Source organism: Colletotrichum fioriniae (assembly GCF_027942845.1).
Source record: "Colletotrichum fioriniae strain IMI 355084 chromosome Unknown scaffold_10, whole genome shotgun sequence".
Lineage (NCBI taxonomy): Eukaryota > Fungi > Ascomycota > Sordariomycetes > Glomerellales > Glomerellaceae > Colletotrichum > Colletotrichum fioriniae.
Genome location: NW_027076846.1, coordinates 1,345,060 through 1,361,821, shown reverse-complemented (window position 1 = coordinate 1,361,821; position 16,762 = coordinate 1,345,060). Strand labels below are relative to the sequence as shown.

At 53.9% G+C, this 16,762-nt stretch overlaps 6 protein-coding genes across 6 annotated transcripts; 2 read left to right on the top strand and 4 right to left on the bottom strand.

The window, feature by feature from the left end:
- Nucleotides 1-1,427: 1,427 nt before the first annotated feature.
- Nucleotides 1,428-3,101, bottom strand: N0V96_008425 (uncharacterized protein; the record flags this gene model as incomplete). Its single annotated transcript, XM_053190042.2, has 4 exons — nt 1,428-1,651; nt 1,708-2,499; nt 2,584-2,772; nt 3,086-3,101. 4 exons carry the CDS (start codon nt 3,099-3,101, stop codon nt 1,428-1,430), a joined length of 1,221 nt encoding a protein of 406 aa, XP_053052464.2.
- A 1,654-nt stretch (nt 3,102-4,755) lies between these two features.
- Nucleotides 4,756-7,010, top strand: SNF5 (SWI/SNF chromatin-remodeling complex subunit; the record flags this gene model as incomplete). The annotated part of the gene is made up of 2 exons (XM_053190041.2): nt 4,756-6,630; nt 6,687-7,010. 2 exons carry the CDS (start codon nt 4,756-4,758, stop codon nt 7,008-7,010), a joined length of 2,199 nt encoding a protein of 732 aa, XP_053052463.1.
- A 560-nt stretch (nt 7,011-7,570) lies between these two features.
- N0V96_008423 (uncharacterized protein) lies at nt 7,571-9,490 on the bottom strand (the record flags this gene model as incomplete). The annotated part of the gene is made up of 2 exons (XM_053190040.2): nt 7,571-7,593; nt 8,077-9,490. The coding sequence occupies 2 exons, from the start codon at nt 9,488-9,490 to the stop codon at nt 7,571-7,573; spliced, it is 1,437 nt and encodes a 478-aa protein (XP_053052462.2).
- Nucleotides 9,491-11,227: 1,737 nt separating this feature from the next.
- On the top strand, nt 11,228-12,105 carry N0V96_008422 (uncharacterized protein; the record flags this gene model as incomplete). Its single annotated transcript, XM_053190039.1, has 2 exons — nt 11,228-11,776; nt 11,866-12,105. 2 exons carry the CDS (start codon nt 11,228-11,230, stop codon nt 12,103-12,105), a joined length of 789 nt encoding a protein of 262 aa, XP_053052461.1.
- A 358-nt stretch (nt 12,106-12,463) lies between these two features.
- Nucleotides 12,464-13,164, bottom strand: N0V96_008421 (uncharacterized protein; the record flags this gene model as incomplete). Its single annotated transcript, XM_065758324.1, has 2 exons — nt 12,464-12,718; nt 12,745-13,164. The coding sequence occupies 2 exons, from the start codon at nt 13,162-13,164 to the stop codon at nt 12,464-12,466; spliced, it is 675 nt and encodes a 224-aa protein (XP_065613079.1).
- Nucleotides 13,165-14,270: 1,106 nt separating this feature from the next.
- Nucleotides 14,271-14,892, bottom strand: N0V96_008420 (uncharacterized protein; the record flags this gene model as incomplete). The annotated part of the gene is made up of 3 exons (XM_065758323.1): nt 14,271-14,558; nt 14,652-14,783; nt 14,833-14,892. 3 exons carry the CDS (start codon nt 14,890-14,892, stop codon nt 14,271-14,273), a joined length of 480 nt encoding a protein of 159 aa, XP_065613078.1.
- Between the last annotated feature and the right edge of the window lie 1,870 nt (nt 14,893-16,762).

Sequence of the window (16,762 nt, the reverse complement as noted above, 5' to 3'; positions counted from 1 at the left end):
TCAGCGGTACGGTTCGGGCGCGTTCCCTCCACTTGCGACGCGAATGACTTTAGGAAAAGGAGGGATGGGAGAAGAAAGGGTGTGAAGCTGCGGGATGGACCTCGTGGATTTTCGGAGACAACGGACTGGGGGGCTAATGGAGAGCTACAAAAGTTACATGCCTTACTCCTTCCCTGCCTTGGGTGCCTTTGAGCGGCCACGGGCGTCTACCTTAGGCGGGCACACGGCGGTATTCAAGGCACTCAAGGCGAGTACGGGTACTGGGCAGGGGGCGGGTGCAGGTCACAGCGCTGTTGGGAACCCGTGGTTCAGTGCCACAACATCGGCCAAGGTCACTATTGGCCCTGTGACATGGACATACTTTGCCGCACGTTGGCGTCAGCCATTCAACTTTTTCCAGCCCTCTCCTAGGCTTTGCCTCTTTCACCTTTTGATATACTTACCTTGAATAACGATTAAGCCAACTAGATAATACAAGGTCGAGAGGAGAGGAGAGAATGAGGCCTACTTCTTGATCCTGAACAGTCGTCTCTACAACCCAAGATCAAGGGCCTCGGGCTTCTAGGTCCGCTTCCATTTACCTTCCATCACCAGGGGCTGGGCACCCGCCATCTGGGTATCTGGCGGGTCTTCTAAGTTCTGCCGTATCGACGACGACCAGGGCCCCGGCGAGAACGGGAAACCGGAGACCTCTGGAATTGGACAATTTTGTTCCACCCATCCTCGTGGCTCACCTTCTTCCCCCGGCCGACGGCGTCTCCTGGGGCCTGGCGTGCTCCGTCTCATCGTCCCATCGAGACATTAATACCCCTGTCGTCTCGCTCTCATTCTGCTCTCTCAGACATCCATATCGTCACGTTGCTATCCCACTCTGTAATGGTCGGTCAACCAACACTGGGCTCACAAGTTGCACTCAGGGGAAGAAGGTCAGGCATGCTCAAGGATGCTTGTCGCGTGCAGGTAGATAGATGACTTTCATTGTCTTTGTTGGGCTTGCCGCCAGTTCAGGCTTCCATTCAGTCCAACACCTTCTGTTGGATGAAGCAGTGAGCAGCTGTTGGAACCCAGCTACGCTACTTGCTGCTTTTTCCTGCTGTGCCTCATAAGGGACGACTGAGGTGACGACCCGGGCTGCAGTGGCGGCTGGCTGAAGCTACAGATGAGCGAGCAAGTAGCTCTCTCCTCGGCATTCCAAAAAGCAGTCGTGCAGCCAGCCAGCCAGCCAGCCAATTTTTTTGGCGTCGGATAAGCAGAGCAAGCGTTCCTGTTTCCGGCCTCATCCTGGCAATGGCCCTACCTTTCCATCGACTGCCCCAAGGAGTACAATCACACATTTGACTTTCACGACAAAATTGTGGGCGTAAAATCGGGCCGCCCCCTTGCTCGTCTCATTGACAGTCATAGCCATTTCCTACACTGAGATCGCTTTACTCCTCATCGCTCTCCTCCTCCTCCTCGCCGCCCGCAGCAGCAGCCTTCTTGGCCGGCTTCTTCTTCTTCTTGTTCTTCTTGCTCTTTCCGGTATTTCTGGACAGGGGCTGCTCGAGGATCTTGAGAATCTCCTCGTCCTCAATCTTCTTGTCCGACTTGACCTTCTCGAGGTCAAGAGCGGGTGGCGCACCGAGCTTGGTGATACCGTTCTTGGTGATGGCTATCGATGTGTTAGCGCTCTGGGTCGCACTTTCTTGTACGTGTGAGAAATCTTACCAATCGTCGACAGGTAGCGGGCGACGGGGGAGTTGTCCTTGTCGCCAACAACCTCGTAGGCACGGAAGACGTTGCCACGCACGCACTCAACGACACCAGACTTGGCATCGCGCTCGTCATCAAGCTGGCGCAAGCTGAAGGGGAAAGTTCCGAACTTCTTCTGGACCTCGGAGAGGATTTTGCGGGAAGTAGGGCGCTTGAGGCCGTAGTTGGTGGTGGTGCGACGGTGCAGAGTAGTTCTCGACTCCAAGGTCTTGACCTTGCCAGCGCCCAAGCTCACACCCATCTCGACACCCCAGACCTCGCCGATCTCGGGAGTTCCATCGCCCTTGGTGCCCTCGGCGGGTGCAAGGACAATCTTCTTCTTGCCCTCGATCTCGTTGCGCTCAAAGAGCCATGAGGTGGTGCTCTCAACAAGGTTGCAGTCGTAGGACTTGACGACCTTCTCGAGCAGGCTGGTGATCTTGGCCTGGGTGGGAGCCTTGGCAGCGGCGGCCTTGGCCTTCTCCTCGTCGGTGCCGGAAGCGAGCAGACCGGGCGGGAGCATCAAGCGGAGGAGGAGCTCATTGGCGTAGTAGTTGGCGAGAACCAGGTCGGCGGTGCGGCCAGTGATCTCACCGGCGACAACGGTGTCGCAGACAATGGAGCCGAAGCCGTCAATCTGAGCACCAAGCTGGATCTTGATGGGCTCGCCCTCCTTGATCTCAGTGGCAGCCTCGGCCTCATCGGTAGTGAGGGGGGTGTAGGGGGTCACGAAGGAAGCCGGGGAGATGGTGGTAGGGTGGGAGAAACCTGCAAGGCGCAAAAGAGGTCAGCTATGCTCAGCAATAAGGTAGGCAGCGTACGACCAGAAGGGAGGGAGAGAGGGAAACAGACCCTTGTTGACCTTCTTTCCACGGTAGACCTTGGCGAGCTCCTCCTCGATGAGCTTGTCACCCTTCTCGCAGATGGTGACAATCTTCTCGCCAGGCTTGATGAGCTCGGCAACCGCAGCCAAGACCTTCTCAGAGATCTGAGCGGCGGTCTTGTACTTGGTGAGAGTATCGGGGTTGTTGAGGGTGTAGTCTGCGGGATAGTTAGTTATTTGTTACAGATCCATGGCGAAGGTGCAGCTCGAGTCATCCTCGAGTCTCGCTGAGCTCGTTGAGCCTCGTCGAGTCCCTTGAGGCAAGGCGATCTGCTCTGGGTAGCATGGTGTGCGTTTGTGGTGTATTTCGGTTGGTGGCGGGGTAGCTGCGTGGGCTGTTTTGGTATGTGACGCAAACGCAGCACCAAGACCAGCAACAGCACAGGGACGGACCAGCAAAAACGTGCGAGAAAAGGCAGGAACTGCGCGCAATGCTCTATAGAGCTCGAAAAAGAACAGAAAAGTACTAACCGATCTCCTCCGACATGATGGCGGTATTTTCTGGGGTAATTGACTAGAAAACGAAAGGGATATCTCAGAGATAGCGATGCACCGGTCCAGAACTCGAAGGACTGAACGTGAGAAGAGATGCAATGCAAAGTTGGTGTGTTGGGCGTAAGTATTTTGACGACAAATACGTCGATTTTCAGGGCGGGGAAAGGAGGGGCTCGTTGCTGTTTGTGGGTGCTCGGGCAGGTCAAGGTCAAGCAAGCACGCAGGTGCTCCCTCGATCCCTCCTTCCACCTCTGCGTGCTACCTACCTAATGCAAACCCAGTACCGTCAAGTACCTTTGGTGGGGAATTTTGTGCATACGTCGCATCGCTTAAAATCGCCTTGCGCATCTGGTGCTGGCTACACTACTGTTCGCGTGTCGCGCCAACCACGTCTCTCTCACAATAATACCTTACCGTGACACCTTAGCTGAGGTGTTTTATGCAACCTCGAGTGAAAATATGAATTGGTGCCACTCTATGCTTGGCGGGTCACTTGCTCAAATCTTGTCTTGAGCTGTAATTACTGTAGGTGTGAGGCAATGACGACGAATGGCCCATAAGGTGCTTTTGAGTGAGTTGCCAAGGTACTTAAGTGACTGTCTCAGGCTCAAGACTGTCTCATGGTGAACAACTAGAACCTTGTGTCGAGCTCTGAGCTCTACCAGCACACCAAAGGACGCATCTACATGTCTGAGGAGCAAGCATGGAACGGAACTCAGGGCAACCTTCCCTTGGGCCTTCCTCCAAGCTGGGAGCTGCTTCCGGCAAAAGCTCGGCCCGTACCGCCACGACAGGCACACCAGATGACATACCCTTTTTTCCTTTTCTGGAGAAGCGAATGGCCTCACATTGGCTTCTGTCTAGAAACAAAAGGCACTTTGGACACACACCGCTAGATCTAGCGCAGCACGATGCATCTACCATCAAGTGAACGGCGCTTATCGCGCAACTGGACGTGCCAGATTTGAGATCCATCTCCGACAAAATGGTCGACCCGTAGATCAGTTGCGTCTTCCCGGCTACTAGGCTTATTTGCAAAGTACAGTCAGAAGAAGTAACTACCTTTGCCCCGACAAACACCATCATGTCGTCAGCCACGTCCTGCCATACGTCAAAGCCAGTAGTGGCCACTTGCGGCAATGCGATTCCAACATGCTAAGGCTCAAAAACGCGGTCAAGTCGCGAAGCACGTGTGAGAACGTTAGATGTAGCTCCGCAGCTAATTTGTGCGGCAAGATACTTTGATCGCTTGGTACCTGAACTGGGAAATTTCCAGGTTGCGATTGGCGCTGACCTGAACTCCCCTGGGCGCCGCATTGGGCATTCTGCACTAACATTGCGAAGTCTCCTTGCCATTCGAGAGAGGCCGTTCTGCGCTAAAACACCAGCATGGTACATAGGATGCGTTAGCAATATCCGTGCCAGCCTTCGCCGGTACAACACCAACACGCTGCGCAGGAGAGAGAGGCTGCGACAGACGTAGCAGAATCCACCTCTCATCCCCAAGTGAACTTTGGAGCCATCGTCAATTGGCATCCGCCACGACACGCGCTCAATACGAACCCAGGCCCGATCGCGCGTCTTCCTTTCGACGTCTCGGCAGTCGCATCGCTGCGGCGATTCGGGACCCTGCACATTGCTTCATCATGGCCGCGCCGCCATCCACGTCTACGCCTACCGCGGCTGGCGCGACAGCCTCGTCCTCGGCATCAACCTCCGCGTCCGCCGCCAACGATCACGATGGCACTCCTCGCTCTGCCGCCGCCAAGGCCCTCCCCGTACGAGACAAGGATTCCTTCAACAAGTTGCAGGTCGAGCGCTACGTGACACGCGACTGGCACTACTCTGTCGCGATGAAGGACGCCCAGGAACGGTTCGAGAAGGACATGCAACAGACGAGAGACAAGATTGATGACTACAACCTCATCAAAGCCCAACGCTTGTATTTCCCTCCGAGCAAACTATATGGCGAAGGATATCGTGGCTACGGCAACGGCTACACCGACATCGATCCCCGCATGCGAGCGCCCTTTCCTGCACAAGTCATCTACCCAAGCCAGAAGCCGCGGCCGGGGAAACGCCAGTCGCATCCACTCAGGTGGAAAAAGAGAGAGCTGAAGAAGCAGGCGGAGCAACATGAGGAGCTCGTTCCGATACGCATAGACGTTGACTGGGAAAAGATAAAGCTTCGCGACACCTTCACATGGAACCTCCATGACAGGGTTATTCCGGGCGAGCTCTTTGCGCAGCACCTCGTTGAGGATCTGGGCATCCCTCTGGACGCACAGCACAAACCCGTCTTGGATCAAGTCACGTTACAAATGCGCGACCAGCTCAACGACTTCTACCCCCTCGTCTTCTCCGAAGAAGACGCGCTCGACCCGGAGCTGCCATATTCTGCCTACAAGAATGACGAGATGAGGATATTGATCAAGCTCAACGTCACCATTGGCGGCGTGACCTTGGTCGATCAGTTCGAGTGGGATATCAACAATCCACTCAACTCCCCAGAGGAATTTGCCGCCTCGATGACTCGCGACATGTCATTGTCCGGCGAGTTCACCACCGCAATTGCTCACTGCGTTCGGGAGCAGTGCCAACTCTTCACTCGGAGTCTGTACAGCGTCGGACATCCCTTTGACGGCAGACCGGTCGAAGACCCTGATCTCATCGCCGCCTTCCTGCCGTCTCCTCTACCATCTGTATTCAGACCGCAACAACAGGCCAAGGAGTATGCGCCGTATCTTTACGAGCTCAGTGACGCCGATTTGGAACGCAATGAGGTCATCTTCTCTCGGGAACAGAGACGGCAGAAGAGATCTATCAACCGACGTGGTGGCCCACAACTGCCTGACCTCAAGGAACGGCAGCGGACAATCAGGACGCTCCTCGTCTCGTCCGTGCTTCCAGGTGCTGCGCCTAACATGGAAGAGAGCACGTTGTACAAGCGTGTGGCCGGCGCACCACCCACCACCCGCAAGAGGCCAGGAGCACGCGATGGCGAGGTATCCGATTCCGACGATAGTGAAGACTCAGGACCGGACTCGCCAGGCGTGTCTCAGCTTGGCGGCACGGCCAGGACGAGAGGCCTTCGGGGCGCCGCGAGTGCTGCTCAGCAACGCATCACGAATCTCGGCCGCTCCGAAACGCCCGAAGCGAGCATCGTTCATCACCATGAGACTCGGAGAAATCTTGGTCGCTCCCTTCGCGACACTCGCGACGAGACTGAGGAGCCTACACAACTCATTGTTACACTGAAGGTTGGCAAGGACAAGCTGAGGAGACTTCTCCAGAACCCAAGAGCAAGGTTCACCCCGAGTGGCTCCCAGACACCGTCAACACCCGCACACACTCGCATACCTAGCGCGGCCGCGGCTGCAGCCAGTTCCATGCCTCCGCCGTCCACTCCGGCCTCGAATGGTCAGGCTCTTCCCGCTCAACTTGGCACTCCTCTCCCTCAAGGCCAAATTGGTCGACAACCTGCTCCGCCCCCTGTTGCCGGTCAACCGCCACCACCTGCTGTAAGTCATGGATATCTTGGACTTCACCTACGAATGGAAACTGACATGCTCGATAGCCCCCACCGCCAGAATGGCTAAAGAACTGTTTGCAGCAGCTGAAGCAAACATATACCTTTGACAACTTCGAGGGCATGATGAAGTACTCAGCCATCAACCCTGACACAGAGATGCCGATATCGGTACCAGCAGGGTCACAGCCTCCCGAAGGTGCCAGATGGATGTTCCTACCCCGTATCCGCTGTCTCGACTGCCCCGGCAAGCTGTACACGCCCGGGCCGGAAATGACGGCAGGCAACTTCGAGGTTCACTTGCGCAATAAGCAGCATCGTCAAAAGGTGGATGCTAGAGAGGGCAGAGACACAGCACCTGGAACGACTTAAGTCGATTACATTCGGGCGGCGAGCCCTGAGTGGTACCTATGCCAAGCGATGTCAAGACTCGAGCCGAGCTTCCTGGAAGTTGCAGCCATGTTCACCTAGGGCCGTTGGCATCGGCACTGAGTCAACGATTTGAGGACGACCCCGTCACGGCATTGCGTCGGGATAGTAAGTCTGGCTGCTGGTCATTATTTTCCAGCACGGACGATGGCGTTTCCAAATCAACACACTCGGTATTGTACAAGAGATCAGTCCATTTCCATTTCGTCTATGGGTTGTAGAAGAAAAAAAAGAAAGGATTTCATTATCGCTAGCGGCGAAATGGATAGAAGGGAACAAGAGGAGGTCAGAACGCGTTTCTTGCCGATTTTTACAGATTTAGGAGTTCAGACTCTGCTCGTGAGGCAGGGTAGGACTGGCCGGAGTTCCGATTGGAAGTGTTTTATTAGGATACGACTTGGAAGAGAGAGAAAGAAGAAGATGGGCTTCAAAGGCAAGACTTTTGTGGGGAGGTGTGTGAAAGGATTGAAAGGTCAGCGATAGTGACTTTGGTACACACAGCCTTACTGAACAAGGGCTTCTGAGTCTGTTGGTAGTAAGAGTAATACCACAAGAAAGCTTAAATGTCTATGTTTCCTCGCTCTTGTAGCCGTATGTGTTTGGATCGAAATCATGGACAGACACCGACACAAGGGGGTTCACCGACGGGGTGGGCCCTGCTCATCCACCTTGATAAAGGTACGTCACAAAGCTAGGAGGCTGATTAAACTTTACTATTAACTGACTGGTTATTTGCTGAGGCTACATGATGTACGCAAAGGTACGAGAAGTTTTCGCCAATGGCCTTGAAGCCATTTCTACTACCAACAGGTGCCCATAATGGCGCCTAGCTCGTTGGGATATCTTCGTCTCCCAAGTAAGTGTTTGGGGGGACTCGACGACTACAGCCTGTGTAAAGAACAAAACTACTAAATCAAACTTTTCCCCCCCAAGACATAGATGGGAAACATCAAAAGAAATCGTATGCCTCCCTTCCGTGAGGCATTTTTGGCCCGCCCGCGGAAGGAACTGAACTGAACATTGGTTGTCGTGCCAAGTTCTTCATCTTCCGAAGGGGAGCGCGAAGAAAACGTCAGCCCCGTACTTAGAAGTAATCGGGGAATATCTTTGTCGGATTCGGCGTCGGGTGATCCTCCACGGGCTCTTCCTCGTAAGGGGTGGTCAGGGGTGGTAGGGTGCTGCTCCTTCTCCTTCTCCTTCTCCTTCTCCTTCTTCTTTTTCTTCTCTTCCTCCTCCTTCTCCTTATCGTGCTCGTCGTGGTGGGGGTGGGCGTGGTGGCCGCCGTGAGGGTGGTCGTGGTGAGGCATCTCCTCGTCCTTGGACTTCTTGGACTTGGCGTCCTTGGCCGCGGGCTCATCGACCTTGGGCCGGTCGGCCTTGGGTTGATCGGCCTTGGGTTGATCGGCCTTGGGCTGCTCACCCGCGGGCTCCTTGCCCTTAGGCTCCTTGGCCGCGGGCTGCTCGACCGCGGGCTCCTTACTCTTAGGCTCCTTGGCCGCTGGCTGCTCAACCGCGATCTCCTTACCCTTGGGCTCCTTAGCTGCGGGTTGCTCATCCTCTACCTTGGGCTTCTGATACTCAACCTTGGGCTTCGGCTGCTCAACCTTGGGCTGCTCAACCTTGGGCTGTTCGACCTTGGGCTTCTCAACCGCGGGCTCCTTGCCCTTGCCCTTGGGCTGGTTAGCCGCGGGCGCCTTGCCGTGAAGCTTGCGAAGGGGGTGAAGCGTAAGAGGGCGGGCAGGGCGACCGAACTTGGGGGACCAGAGAAGGGAAGAGGAAGCCTCGGAGTCCTCCTCGGGGGCATGCACCAAAGCAAAGCCGTTTTTGCCGAGCTTGAAGCCAAGCTCCATGAGCTGCTCGTCGGTGAGCCCGAGGCTCTCCTTGAGGATGTCCGCCATCTTGGCAGTGTTGACGCGGACCTCGTCTTCGCTCGCGGGATCCTCGCTGACGGGATCCTCGCTGACGGGATCCTCCTTCTTCGAGGCGGCGGCGTCGTTGGCCACAGGCTTCGCGGTCGGGGCAGGGCTGGCCTTCCTCTCAAAGTCGGCGACCAAAAACTTTTTGCGGCCGAGGGTCCTGTCCATGGACTGCTCGAGCCAGCCGGCCTTGGACGGGTCGCGCTTGTACTCGTCGAGGTAGAAGCGGACGCAGTAGCCGATGGCGCCGGCGTACTCGTCCGGGCTCTCGTACCAGCCCGGTGCGCGGCGCTTCTCGGCGTTGTTTTGTATGCACCACGCCTTGCGGCGGGCGATCATGGCCTCCGTCGGGCCGGAGCCGTGTGGCATGGGCGGGGCGACGGGAGCGGTGATCGTCGCCGCGGCGGTGGCGGGCTCTGTGCTGGTGGTGGTGATGGTGGTGAAGGAGGAGGCAGTGGCCAGGGTGAGGGTGCCCGTGGCGGCGAGAAGGGTCTTGGGGGCGACCATACTGTTGTCTTCGATGTGAAGTATCTTGAATGAGAGAGTAGCGTTAGTATTTGGCTTGCAAGTGTGAGGTATTCTGTGATGTATACATACTTAGAGCTGATGGGTACAGAGACCTAGCTGTTGATTTACTCGATGTAAAGTAAAGTATCTTGAGTCCATTGGTAGTGTTAGTGTGACTGGTCTATAAGTGTGAGGTCGTCTGTGATGTATGCTTACCTAGCTGATTGGTATAGAGACCGAGCGAGCTGATAGTTGTAGAGGAGGAAAAAGAGAGACACCAGATAGCCTCAGGAGAGCGGATTTTATACGCATCTCCTATGCATAGGACGCAGAGGTTCCTGCTCCTTCTTCATCTACGGGGCCAAATGTCGCTGTTGGAACTTGAAAAAGCTCTATAGAAAGTCAATATCCGCGTCTACACGTCTACAAAAGGTGGTTTAACGGGTATCATAGTTGACGGCTGGAGGATATCGGTAGAGACGGGGGTTCTCTTGTGGTTAAGAACCGCTCCGACCTAGATGTCAAAGTCAGAGTAGACTCATAATCTTGCCAGCGTGATCATCGTTTTCATGTGGAGGAGAAAGCTTGAAAGTGTACATCCGGAAAGTTTACCGCGATCCTCCTAATGCTTCTCGTATTGAGCGGCGTAAGTTCAACCAGAGCCGCATCGTCCATACACATCCGTGATCCTACCTCAGTATACAGAAGAAGCGCCTTCAAATTTACGCATGATAGCGAGCCACGACTGATCAGAGTATCTGCAGTCAAGATAATACGCGATATCAATGGTCCTTATGCTTCACTGAGCTCTACCGCGTTTGCTCCACAGGATCTCTGTCAAGCTCCCATCCGAGGCTGTAGCCTTCGAAGAGCTAGCTAGAACCAAACCTCCCCCCCTCACATCTTGCCGCGTGTGTGCGCGCGACAGATACCTATCAGTCTTGGGTTGCCTCCGAATGTGACCCTCATGGAGCGTCTTGGGACGCCACCCTACTTACTTGCCTCCGAACGCCAGACTTGGCGACGGGACAAAAGGAGACTCGAGCGGTACATGATGCAGAACAAGCTTTCCTTGGCTGATGGTGGCTTTCCACAAAGGTGGTCACTTTAGGAACCACAAGGTCATCTACACCCATAGAGTTGCAGACCTTCACGCCACGATATCACGCAGGTCCTTTTTTTGCAAACGTTGCTTCAACACGGACCGTAGACACGTCGAAAGAGTGCTTCTCAATCAAGGTTTCTTGTCAAACCAGCATGCCCTAACCACTGAATAACGTAATCCCCTTTTTTGTCCCATGTTCGTGCTCGTGTGGGGGTGCGCAGGCTTTAAATTCCATACAGGCTAAATCTCCCGTGCATTCAGATTTCCCCAAATCAACGTCTGCAGCTCATACGATGGGATCGGAGGGTGCTGTCCGAACAAATGCGACGTAGATAAATAAGCTTCCCCCTTCCGCCCCTTGAACATCCCTGGCTAGACGGTCCGTCCGGAGTGTGTTTATATTACTCGTGACCTGTTCGTGCCTGGAGCAATACCCCCTTTGTTTGCTATAGTTCGCCGAGCTACTATATTCGATGTCGTGATATTTCCCCCGTCCCGGGTTGCCGTATAGGGCTCACTCTGTGAATGGTATAAAAGTGGCCAGCCTGTCCGGCGACTTTTGAGATAATTTTGGTCCCGCCAGCTAAGCATCACTCGTTCCAAACCTCCTCAGCCAAGTCCAATCGCCCAAGATGAAGGTCACCGCCCTCCTCACTCTCGTGCCCCTAACCTCCGCGAAAGTCCTTTGGGACGGCCGCTTCAACGACTTCAACACCTCGTCCGACCTCAACAAGTGGTCCTGGTCCAACCAAGTCGGCCCGTACCAGTACTACATCCACGGGTCCGGCGACGTGACGAAATACGTAAACCTCTCACCGTCCTACAAGAACCCGGCCGACACGGCGTCGAAGCAGGGCGTCAAGATCACGCTCGACAGCACGGCCTACTGGAACGGCCAGAACATGCGGCGCACCGAGCTCATCCCGCAGACAAAGGCCGCCATCAACTCGGGCAAGGTGTGGTACCACTTTAGCATCTCCCGCAAGGACACCAACGCGCCGAGCATCTTCCGCGAGCACCAGATTGCGTTCTTCGAGAGCCACTTCACTGAGCTCAAGAGCGGGTGGATTAGCGGCGAGTCGGCGACGAATAATACGAATTTGCAGTTCATGGTGCAGCAGAAGAGTCTTTGGAAGACGGAGTGGAAGCCGGATGTGTGGCACAATGTCGCCTATGAGATTGTGAGTTTGTCCTGAAACCTCTTTGGGTTTTCCATGAGTAAAGGGGGAGGTTTTGAGTAGGAACATGAACTTACACCATGGTGTTGAAGAACTTCTCCAGCGGAAGCGTCGGCTTCTGGCACTCTGAGGGCAGTGCCCCTCTCCAGCAGGTCGTGGCTCCCGTCTCTGCTTCGACGTCGTCCAACGGCGCGGACTGGCATCTGGGCGTTCTCGAGCTTCCTCGCGATGGTTATGCCGACACCAATGAGGACTTTTACTTCTCTGGTGTCTATGTTGAGGATACTGCTATCACGACCTCCGTAACTGGACCTGGTGAGTCTATGGTGTAACACCCCTTATGAGTTGACTGAAACTGACACGGATGTGAGCAGCCGCCTGAGAGAAATTCTTTCTCATCAAGGCAGTGGGAGCGGGAGCAGGCTCAAGGGGAGCTCAGGCAAGAGGCAACATCGTACATACATCACCCATCCTTCAGTACATATCACTCGTTCATATCCACGCATTCAAAGTCGGAAATTAGCATATTCTGTTTTCCTTTGAAAGCAACTATCTGGAAACCAATCTGAGTTTGCTTTCTTCGTAGCTTCCTCCGCCAAAACATCCTACCGCCTGTGTTTGCAGACTAGATGTCTCGTGTACCTGGGGAGTTCAGAGCGCGTAAATGTCGTCGCTATTGAGTGCTTGCCTTCAGTTATAACTCTTGCACGTCTTCGTCACCATAGTTGTCGGGAAGTCAGTATCGTTGGCAACAGCTGTAGGAGGCGTCTGGCAAGCACCGAGAGAGGTACGTGTCATGCCGGGAATGGGACCGAGAGAAGGGTCGTAGCCAGTGACTCCAGCCCAGTACATGCAATACTGCGTGTTGCTGTCGCAGTACTTGTACTTGCAGTCGACCGAGGGAGTAGGCGCCGAGGTGATGAGAATTTCGTTGATAGCATCGCGCTTTGGTTTTCAGCCTGGGTAGGAACGATGCTGCACTTGCCGATGGAGGTGACAGTCTCACCAGGAATCGGGCCTTCAGTAGGATCCCAGCCAGTGATACCAGCCCAATAGGCACAAAGAGAGGTGCTATCCTGACACCATTTGTGGTTGCAAACAATGGTGGTAGTTGGGGTCGCCGAAATCGCGGAGATGGTGTCTGCTCTGAAGTTGGCCTTGATGGTGGAGACGATGAGGGTGCCCTGGGGTATCGAGGATCTCAAATCAGTGGCCCTGGAGACGGTTCCAGTGAGAATTATGGGGTCGGTATGGGGTGTGGCAATTGATTGAGTAGTAGAAGTCGTATCAGCATGACTGGCAACGTAGTTGTCGTGGACGCCAGCTACAAGACCGGCGCCGGCCAATAAGAGCACCATAGAGACGGTGAGGAAGATGACAAAGTCACGCATTGTGAGTATTGAAACGGCTGGTTTGAGCTTGGTGACGAAGGCTAGAGGTTTGGTCAATGTCAAGTGTAAAGCTGCCTTTTGTACTTTCACCAGAGGCTTACCGAATAGGAACGAAGTGAAGAGAGTGACAGTCAGACTTGTCTGTCCAAGCTGAGACTGGATCTATGATAAATGAATGGCCAAAAAGAGTGAATTTGAGATACAGTAAGTCGTCTGTCGCAGAAGGATAGGAAAAGAGGGTGGTGATGGTGGTGGTGTGTGAGGCAGGGTTCAAAAGGCAAAGTCAGCGCAGTTCAAAGTCTTTTATCTCTTGTTGTAATAGAACCAAAATGTCTTTTAGTGAAGGAAAGAACACTGCAGGTGTAAGTGTCTTGAAACGGAAAGAAGTTGAGTTGATAAGGCAGTTTCAGACTCTTGGATGAACTTCGCAGTTGCCTGGATTCTGTCGTTTGGACACACCGTTTGCTCATGGAAGGAGCATCTGGCTTATGTAGAACAGAAAGAGCCCATTCCGAGACCGATTCTGCCGTGATAGTGCCATCTCACGAGACGGAAGGTTGTGGTACAGAGTGGTGATACTTCCGCCGCTGTTGGACCAACATTCTGGAGAGCAAAGAAGCTGAGCACAGAGATGTTAGGGCTGACGATGAGGCTTTCCAGAATCGTTCCACTGTGGGAATGGTGTAAGGTGACCCCAGCCCACGTTTCCTATTCATGCTAATCTCGTACGAGCTTAGGATGGAGTTGACTTATCTTTCTTCCGAATGGACATCGTCACGGTGTCTGTCACTTTTACAAGTGGCTTGCTGCTGTCTCTGACCATGTACGACGATGGCGCTGGGTCGTGCGTCCCGAAAGAAACCCGTCAACTTTAAGAACAAGCTTTGTGCTCCCCGCCAAAGGTCGTTTGCTTCCCGCTTTTCAGTACGCAACATTGACACTGGTGAACGACAGGCTCGTACAAGACACATTTCATTGCACGTGAACACGAAACGTATGACACTGATTAAGGTGCTTGAATTGGTGCAAAAAAAAAAAAGTTTCATTAGACGCGGCAAAGGCTGTACCATGTGCCGCTGAGAGCTATTGTCATTTAAAAGCCCGGCTTAGGAGGACGCCAACTGCGTAGCTGCCTTGGCATACAACGTAACGGTGATGGCGATGCTGGCAAGCCAGGCGAGGCTTCGCACGGGACCGAAGCTACGGTTGTCCTGCAGGCGGACGTAGATGATGTTGTACAGGGCCCTGGAGCCGATGTAGCCCAGCGTCAAGATGTTGACGGTTTCGGGGTCTACTCCGGCGAAGTTGGCGGCGACCACGGCGGCAGAGTAGAAACCGAGCGTCTCAAAGGCGTTCTCCGATGCGGCCTTGGCGCGGAGAATGCGGGCTTTGGCCTAAAGATTTCGCAGCTTCGTGTGAGATAAAGGGCCATGATACTTGGAGAGGAGGGCAATGTTGTCTATCAATGGAGGAGTTGTGTTTCTTACAATCTTGTCTAGCTTGTCGTCGGCCACGACACTGGTTTGGAGCTTTCTCGGGTTGCAGAGGTCGTAGTGTGCTCCTGCTCCGGAGACGGCGTAGACATTGGGCAGCATCGCCATCATGAAGGCGGCTGGGATCTGGACGCGAGTTTTAGCCTAGTGGTCTAGCTACATTGGTTGTTGATACGTCACTGACAGTGTAAAGGGAGAGGCCCTTCTGGGCGAGGTCCAGACCGAAGAAAGACATGTTGACGGCTGTGTTTGAATGTCACGTTGAGTGATGTTGGATGAATTGGTTCACACAAGGCTCACTTGGACGGTGAAGAGGCACGGAGGGTAGTTGTATGGCTACACTAAGGCACGGAGTTGACCTTTCAAGATCGGAAGGACGGCGCGAGTTAGAGCCCGACGGGGTACCTAAAGAGAGACACGAACTCGGGGAGGAGGGGGTTGCACCGAGGCAGTCCGGTCGCACGGGTTGCTCCGAGTTGGGAAACGAGTACGGCACGGTTAGCATGGGCCTAAAGGGACGGCAACCTGTGAGAGCTAGGCACAATAGTCTTCCCGCACTCGGTTGACAACAGACGGGGCCGCGGGAACGCTGCCTACATTGGGACCTGGTTTGGCCGAGTGGTGATGACAGAGTTACAGCAATAAATCGCAGCGTCGAACGAGGAATGCAACATTCGATTGGCCAGCTACAATCCCCCCCCTTACCCCTGTTGAAAGGTAAGGGCGAACTCGTGGAGTGGGAATCGTGATGTCACCCGAATCGGCATTTCCATAGGCACCGACCAATCCGATGCTGTTTTCTTGCATAATTTCGCAGGATTTAACGTTGTGTAAGAAACCAAAAAGCCGGGCCTGTTATTGGGCCGCTGGGGGGACGGAATAGCATCAAGCAAACCGCACGCACAACTTTCCGCTGCGTTTTCTTTTCTCCGGGCTGTGTGTTTGGCTGGTTTGGTGCGCCCACACTGTTTTGATTTCAGCCTCAATGTTCAACGTAGTAAAAGAATTGTATCTCTTTGCTCAATGTTATTGCACCTCTCTCTTTTATTATTCTTTCCCGGTGTTGTTTCCGATACCTGCGGGGGAAGCTCAAACAAGCTACCGGCGCCCGTTTCGTTTCTCTTTTCATAGTTCTCTTTTGAGAGAATGCGACGTCTTGGCAGACGCACAATCTGGAACTGGAAACTCAACCGCCCGGGACGGATCAACTACGCCCTCATACACTCGAATCTTTGGCATCACATGAGATGAGCCTCTCACCCGAAATGTTCGCCAGACTCACGGCTATCGCTTTTTATGAGAAGCTTCTCAAACAGTATGATTGCCTGCTCATTTTTACACTTCCTCAATACTACCAACCCCAACCTGCCTTCCATTATAACACCGAACTCATAATACGTCACTCATCGATGGAGGATATGAGTGAGAATTCTAGCCGAGTGCACGAGCGCGATACCCAAAGCATGTCGCATTCAACAAGCCAAGCAGTCCGATTGAGGGTCAGGATGAGTATAAGCTGATTGTCTTATAAGAGGCACTTTGTGGCACCTGAACGGCTAACAAATATGAAATTGTACGTTCCCGAGTGAAAGAACCTTTTGTTCAAGTCACTAACTTTTCCACATCCAGCGCGGCAACTCGGAGGCATGCGACTGACTCGAAACTCACGAACCTTTTTGCAGAGCTTGCCCCGCGACTCCGCGACGAGGCTATTGAATTCGGGTGTGCGCTGGGCTTCGGAGTTTTTGGGACGAGCATTCACAAAGCGTCCATGGGCCCCGACTCATGCTCCAGGTCTTATCCTGGTCCCCCAACTTCAAGATTGTCGGGCAACGGTCAACAGAAAGTTGCTTGGCTCACCGACGTTCATCAAATCAAGTGATTCTGGAGTTGGAGATTTCGTCTCATTGAAGGCCAGGTGCGATAGTGTTCATCTCTTTGGCCCTCAAGTGAGGGTGGAAGATGAGGATTGTCATCACTTACACTACGCCGGTGTCTTTTAAGTTCTCTGGTCTGTTGGTGCTGCGATCGACAGCGATGACGATCTCCCAAAGGCAGAAAAAGGAAATCTTCCACCATTACCTAGCCCGCTGCCCGACAGCTTC